General features: G+C 38.3%; 3 protein-coding genes across 7 annotated transcripts in view; 2 read left to right on the top strand and 1 right to left on the bottom strand.

Moving 5' to 3' along the window:
- Positions 1–1,042, bottom strand: part of LOC127934639 (spectrin beta chain, non-erythrocytic 4-like) — an 80,462-nt gene extending 79,420 nt beyond the window's left edge. For all 5 annotated transcript variants that reach the window (XR_008147866.1, XM_052532149.1, XM_052532147.1 and 2 more), the window contains exon 1: positions 654–1,042. The gene's annotated coding sequence lies outside the window, so the exon portion shown is untranslated. The remainder of the gene's footprint in view (positions 1–653) is intronic.
- Positions 1,043–2,244: 1,202 nt separating this feature from the next.
- LOC127934336 (flavin reductase (NADPH)) lies at positions 2,245–4,712 on the top strand. The gene is made up of 5 exons (XM_052531645.1): positions 2,245–2,482; positions 3,251–3,412; positions 3,725–3,814; positions 3,909–4,040; positions 4,148–4,712. The coding sequence occupies exons 1-5, from the start codon at positions 2,398–2,400 to the stop codon at positions 4,300–4,302; spliced, it is 624 nt and encodes a 207-aa protein (XP_052387605.1). The 5' UTR covers positions 2,245–2,397; the 3' UTR covers positions 4,303–4,712.
- A 69-nt stretch (positions 4,713–4,781) lies between these two features.
- On the top strand, positions 4,782–7,311 carry LOC127934335 (uncharacterized). The gene is made up of 2 exons (XM_052531644.1): positions 4,782–4,990; positions 6,048–7,311. Exon 2 carries the CDS (start codon positions 6,058–6,060, stop codon positions 6,886–6,888), a length of 831 nt encoding a protein of 276 aa, XP_052387604.1. The 5' UTR covers positions 4,782–4,990; positions 6,048–6,057; the 3' UTR covers positions 6,889–7,311.
- The last annotated feature ends 314 nt before the right edge of the window (positions 7,312–7,625 follow it).

A 7,625-nucleotide genomic window follows, 5' to 3' on the forward strand; every position in this document is an offset into this window, starting at 1 on the left:
CTGATTGCATTTAACCTTACTATGACTCATATGTCCTGCCTCTAGTTTCGAATAACCAAGATCTGAAAATTAGACACCCTCACAATTCTTTTAATGCTGTAAAATAGGCCATAAATGGCAGCAAGTGTTTCACGATTTACACACAAAGTCCACTGCTTCTCATTTCTGACACATGACTGGAGCTGGGGGTGCAGATAGCACGGATGATGTATTTCTTCAATATCTTTACCGCATTGTTGTCCGCTATTCCTGTCACCGTTTACACCCAGCGCTGCTTATTCTCGTCAGCTTGCATATCTAATGCTCGTGCCTCCTAACAAATATTTTCTTCCATTCAGGCCTGTCACTTTACATTGACACATTGGGCTTACAAGCAACTTCCCTCAATGTGTTCCAGTGGGCAGTGTGTTGGAAAATACAGCACCGTGTGTGGATATAAATCCCAGGCCTGTCTTTCTTAAACACAAAACAAGCGGTTTACATTTACATCAAGCACAGTATCGGCTCAAGACACGGCCCAGAAATGACTGCAGTGTGTGGCCAGCACAGGCCGGTGTTCGCTGCATGCACCGTCCAGGAATCAGCGGACATCATCACAGCGAGCTTGAATCACTGTTCTCCAGCACGGACATATGCGACGCACGCGCCCTTACCTGCACACCCACTCCTGAGGATGAATGATTATGGCACAGATGATTGCGGAAAGATGCCTCTCATGCAAAGTATGAACGATCCCGGATGGACTGAGCGCCGTCTCTATTCTCTGGCATAATTCAGTCAGGTGCGCGGCGCGCGGATGCGATGAGAAGAAGGAGGTGCGTGGCGCAAAACGACACTCGGTTCCTTCGATGACACCGGTCAGTAAGCGACTTCTTCAAGGGTGATATCACAAGCATCACATTAAAAATGTGTCTGAGGCCAGATTTGCTTGCTCGGTCAGATCGCCGGTGTGCTCGGATATCCCGTGCACCGGATACACGCGCGCTCCTTCTCCCTGCGCTCTCAATAACGCGGAGGATTCAGCAGCAGTGTGACGGGGAAGACACGCACGCACACACACATACACACGAGCGCGCGCACACACACACTGGCACACTTTGGCTTGAAAGGACCTCATATATAGCTTTCTGTTGTCAGTCATTCACGCTGATTACGATTACACACGATGTGTGTGTGTGTGTGTGTGTGTGCACGCATACAATGGTGAAAAAAGGTAGGCTACATAAATAAGCCCAATATGTTTTATTGAATTATTATATAAAAATATCATTGGACTTATTTATGAACCTTTTTCACAATTTTTGGGTTACTAAACTAAACAAAAACTAAACCATTAATGTCTCTATTTTATTTCTATGTTTTGTGTAACTATGATTTACACAAGCTCCAGTCTGGATCCAGAACACCTGAGAAGAGATGATGCTGACCCTCAGAGGACCCCAGATGATGCTAACCTTGAATCAACAAACAGAACTGACAATTATTGCTACATGTGTGACTGCATCATATAATAACTATTAATTAATAATATTGATAGTTCATCGTCTAGCTGACTACGTCTTGTATTATTATTATTATTTTTAATTTTTTCTAAAATCCTGTCAAACGTGCACAAACTACTAGCTACTACTAAATATTGTAGAAACATAATTTTCTGTAAAGTTGCTTTGTAACGATTTGTATTGTAAAAAGCGCTATACAAATAAACTTGAATTGAATTGAATTGAATAAAAAAATCGTTACTTGAAATGAAATACATGTTAAATGAAATAAAATATATAAAAAACTTATTTACTTATTAACTTATTTTAATAAACTATTTGCTCTATGCCAGAGCAACAATTCTCATTTTCATTTAATTTTACTAAGGTAACCAAAACTTAAAGTGAAATAAAATGTATAAAACTTAAAAAAAAAAAAAAAAAAAAAAAAAAAAAAAATTAAATATATATATACATATAATATTTTTGGTATATCAACATATTATAGTGAACGTTTTGTAGATTTAGGAGTGATTTCACCTTTAAAAACGTTTAAGGAAGGAAAGGCGTGTTACAGTCGCCCACCGTCAAGCTCCGCCCTTGACCTGAGCATTCTTTGCTCTGATTGGTTAGCGCTAGTTATAAGCAATCAGCGATTGGACAGTTGATAAGTCATTCATGAAGTCGTAGAAACAACAGCAAACAGAGCGTTTCAAAGGCGGGGCTTGTCACAATACTACTGGCGACAAATACGCTTTCTAGTTTCCTGAAGGAGGCGTCACATATATCACAGCAGTGACATAACTTTAAAACGTTCAAGATCAGCACCGAAACAACACCCTGCTAGTGCTAGTGCCAGCGCGTGGGATTCACTAAACCTCTCTTTGCGCGTGGAATTGCCTTTCTACTCGCCAGTATGTCTGATGCTATAAAGAATGTGGCACTGTTCGGCAGCACGGGGATGACGGGGTTAGCGACCTTACCTATCGCAGTGGCCGCAGGTAAACAGATACAGTGACTCTCGGGATATACATGTTTTTTTTTTTTTATATATTTTTAATGCTTTACGATATTTCAATTTCAATTATTTTCAATGAGTTTTTTTTTTTTTTACCTAGCATAAAACTGACTTTGTTTAAAAACGGAAACTTGTTGAGTGGAAAGTTTACTAAAGTAATGCACGATTAACATTGTTATCGAATTGTTGTTATTTATTAATAACACGAACCCAGCAGATGTTGTCGAGCTTGCATTTTTCTTTGGATTCTGTTTGTCTTAAAATGCTCTTTTTCCTTTAGTTGTTATGCACCGTGATCACAAGACGTTTGAGAAACTTCTTAGTCATGCATAATAACTAACCTGCTGAGTCATAGTATGCATGTTAAAGATAAGCATAAAGATACAGCTTTTATCTGGACACTGCAGAGGTCTTGATCCGCTTGCCCTCACTTCAGTTGGATTCATTGTCGTTTTTGTATGATTTTGAGTAAATTACTATGAATATCAAATTAACAAAAGGAGAAAATATAACGTGAATATGATACAGATTAGTGCTAGTGCTGAATTTTTCAGTAATAAAATACTTAGCTTTTAGAAAATGACCACTTGTCTCAATTTCGTATGAGCTGTTTTTACCAAATTATTCTGGCTTTATTGTTGTGTTGATTGATAGTTGTTATATCTTATGGTCATCCGGACCAATCAGGCATGGCATCTTGCATGAGCTTTCATTTTAAGATGTTTAACCGAGTCTTCCTTGGCTTTTCCAGGTTACAGTGTGACTGTGCTGGTGAGAGACGCTGCAAGGCTTCCTTCAGACCACAAGGCCTCCAGAGTAGTGGTGGGAGACGTTCTGAACAAAGATGATGTGAAGAAGACCCTGGAGGGCCAGGATGCGGTGATCATCATTCTGGGGACAAGAAATGATCTCAGTGAGTTCACTTAAACTCTAAGCAGATTCACTTAGTAATGAAACTTTTCGTTCTTGGTCATATATGCATAATTTTTACTAGATATGAATTTAGTTTGACTGAGAAAAATCAGCATGAAAAACTGGTTTTACTTCCGTATTGTGGCGTAATTCATGATTGCATCATGAAATATGATGCGTTGGAGGGAACGGCTAAAATAAGTGGTTGGAAGTAAAAGGACTTGGAGTTATTAATAATTTTACCCGAATATGATTCATCTCCTAGTGAACTAAGTGCACTTTATTTATTTGTTCTCTGAATTTTTTTCTGCTGGTCCCACAACGATGATGTCTGAGGGAACCCGGAACATTCTGGAGGTCATGAAAGCCCGCGGAATCCGTAAAGTTATTGCATGCATGTCAGGTATCGATGTCTGAGCCGTATTTCGACTTCATTAGCTTGCAAGTGCATAGTGATATATGAAGAAACTGCTGTATCTCTCTCTTTTATTTTGCAGCGTTTCTTCTGTGGGATCGTGCCAAAGTTCCTCCTCGCCTGGTACCGGTCACTGAAGATCATGACCGAATGTACACTGTCCTGAAGGAGTCAGGATTGGACTATGTAGCTGTCATGCCTCCGCATATTGCTGGTAATGAGCACTAAAAGATCTGCATCGCTAAAATATGGAAGTATATTTTACTATTGTACCAGGACCTTTACTGTATGTTTAAGAAAATGTCACCGTTGTCTTTTTAGGTGACAAACCTCTGACAGAAAAATACACTGCGACTGAGAACATGTTAAAAGGAAGAGTCATCTCCAAATATGACCTGGGCCATTTCTTTGTCAAGTGCCTCTCCACTTCTCAATGGGATGGAAAGACGGTTGGAGTTTGTGGAGAATATAGTTAATGCACTCAGAGGCTCTTAGTAATTGTTGGGTTATTCAGTACTAGCCAAAATGACTTTATATTTGCAGCATCTTAATTTTTTGTTACACATGTTATTGTAGAAGTGCTTTACTCCCAATCAGCCTTGATACATTCTTCAACCAAAAGTGTCAAACAACAGAGAAACTTTTCTAAAGTGTCTGATTGCGCATATAAAAAACTTTTTTTTCATAAATACATAAACTGACCAGCAATAAATCTATCTAAAGTAAATCTTAGAAAGTTTGTTTTTATTGAAAAAAGGATTGTTTGAATTTAGAACTCCTTGCTGTTTGTTTTGCCTTAAGAATAATTGAATGAAAAACTATGTAATTTGCTTTATAATGTAATCATTTTATTTTCAGTTTTTAAATAAAGATATTAGTTTACAAAGCTCTTGTTTCTTGTTTACGTTGGCAGTATATTATGTGGAGTAAAACCTTTTCACATGCGAAAACTAGTAGGTACTTCTAGGACTACAATACCCGGCGTTCATTTTGCGCGTGACGTCAGAACCGATTGAATCACTGGCGGGAGAAAACATTCCAGCAAACGCTTCCAGTCGCCGGAGTCCGACGCGTTAGCAGTGTTATATAATTTATAGAGGTCGAATGAATACATAAACCTACTAGAGTTACGTCGATTTTGGAGTTTGTTTACATACTTTACAGGTGAGTAAAACGTGTTATCCTGAAAGTACTAGAGTGTAGCTAACATGCTAAGCTATCGCACTGATTTCTGCTCACAAACTTCTGGATAACGTTGTGCCGATTTATAAAGTAACTTTGTTAACTTAGCTGCTGTTCTAGAATGCTGATATAATACATATGCCTAGTTTAACACTAATTCATGACTTAATATTAAAAATTCAGCATTAGGATCATCTCTGGAGTTGTCGCAGAACATAACCTTACAGTCCCATGTTGTCTTCGACACCAAATATTTTCGAAATATTAAACATACAGACATCTCTTTTTTTTTGTCTTGATTGGCCTCTGCTCCTCTTAATTTTGTTATTTGATCTGAATACCAACCTTTGAGATTTAGTCAGTAAAACAGATGAGCTGTCTTTGTGTTTTTTGGAAAAAAGTGATGCTGAATATATTTTTATTGTATTTTTCTTATTTGGTTAATCATGTGTTTTGTGAATGTTTATTAATAATGGATTTCTGGACAAATCAGTGTTTTTTTAGATTTGTGAAGTAAAAACAGTTTTAAAAGTAAAAAGCTAAAATTACGTCCTTGGGGTGCTTTAAATTATTGTATTTTTTATTTTATTTAATATTTATTGTATTTTATGGGGTTATTATTGATTCATTTAGTGAGTTGTACATTTTAGGACATCTAAACTGTTCGTTAAAACCTTTAGGTTAATTCTGAGAAATCATTTGATTTGCATTCATATTGGTGACATTCAATTAAAATGTAATTTATATATTTATATGCCTGTATAAAATATATAAATTCTCCAGATTAATGTCTTTTACTGGGATTATGCTTTGTCTGCCCTCAGGTATAATATTATTAAAAAACAATTTTAATTTGAGAAGTCTTTTTAGTATTTTATCTAATTTATATTAAAAAGAATTTGTCTTTAAAGCGTGGTCAGATGGCCTTGTTAATCATTTCACATCATTCTTGACCTACTGTGTGAAGTGTGTTTTGCATTGGGTGTATCAAAACATTTCCTCATAAGAACGGTCTTAAACCCAAACTGTTGTTTTGCAGAGTGTGAGAAATGGTGGCCAAGGGACAGAAGCGCAAACTTCACAGAGAGGACGAGGGAGGAGGATCAGCGTGGAGGAGTCAGCTGCAGTCTGTGTTGGACATCTCCATGGATAAGTTTCACCGTGACCAGGCTCTCGTGGAGCCCTGCTTATTACGGTCGGTTCTGATCAACAACACACTGCGGCAGGTCCAGTCCGAGGTCCGGGCGCAGGTCGAATCTCTGTCCACTGGAAATAATCCCACGAAATCAAAACCAGAGGCCAATTTCCCCCAGTGGTCTCCATCAGCAGAGCATCATACACCTCTGTTCTCTGAAAATACGGATGACGATTTCATGGCCTGGACTTCTGAGGAGGATTTCTCTTTATCTTCAGCCATTTCTTCCATTCTCAAAGATCTAGAGGCCGGTCAAGGGCCTTGTGTATCTCAGCGGGCTCCGCTCAGCTCTGTAGAGAATCGAACACAGCGTCCTCCGAGGACTGAGAGAACGTCTGCCGTGGCATCGTCTGTCAAAACAGAGCAGATGTGTCCAGGTCGTCTCCAGGATGTAGGTGTAGACAGACTTCTCCTAGACATCGACACGGCTGTGTTTGAACCCGAGGTGAACCTTCTGCAAGGTTTCTCGGTCACGGCCGATGATCTGGTGAAGTATCTGCCATCCCTGTCCAAATCCACATCAGCGTCCTCTTCCTCCTCTATAGTCTCTCACACTGAGGCAACGTGGGAAATCCAGGAGATAGAGCATGTCATGGACATCCTGATGCGAACGTACCCACAAAGCTCTCAATGTCAGCAGTCTTTGTCATCTAGCACATCTCGTTCTGTTAAAGAAATGATCTGAAAAATAGATTCATTCAGTGTCATTTAACAAAGTTCAGTGACTTATACACAATTGTTTTGAAGGGAGTCCTTACAACTGTGCCTTTTTTGTTTTTTATTACTTTATGAAATAATGTTTTACTTACAAATACGCACTTTCCATCGAGTCAAATCCTTACATGGTTTGCGGGTTACCATTTGGAGTGACCTTTACATAAACAAAGGTCATTAAAATATGAGATTGTGTACGTTTGGTTTAAAGATATTATAATGTGCAGTTAATGTTACTAGAGCATTATGAATGTACTGATGCTGTTTCAGCAGATGAACATGTAAAATATTTACTATGTCAGTATGAAATTATTACGTGAATATTAATCTCTTTCTAGTCTATTATACTTTAAATAAAGTGGTACTTGGTGACATCAAGTGGCCAAATGATGAATTATATTTAAGAAACTGAAAGTTCCTGTTCGTCAAATTGCTGTTTGGACAGAATGCCATGCAGATGACTCTTTAATATCTAATATGTAAAGTGACCAGAGACCACCTCTGTGATTTGGTGACTTACATAGCAGTCGTCTCCATGTCTTTTGGTGGGCTGAAGCACCATTGGTTTATGCAGCTAAACAAACATGATCACATCAGGCTTTGGGATCAGAGTAAATAGGGTCATAAGTGTCAGTGATTGTTCATAAGGAAACTTTATTCTGCTTCTAGGAGAGATAAGAATTGTTTTTTGATTGAGTGGTAGGTTAT

This window comes from Carassius gibelio, chromosome A18, assembly GCF_023724105.1.
Source record: "Carassius gibelio isolate Cgi1373 ecotype wild population from Czech Republic chromosome A18, carGib1.2-hapl.c, whole genome shotgun sequence".
NCBI lineage: Eukaryota > Metazoa > Chordata > Actinopteri > Cypriniformes > Cyprinidae > Carassius > Carassius gibelio.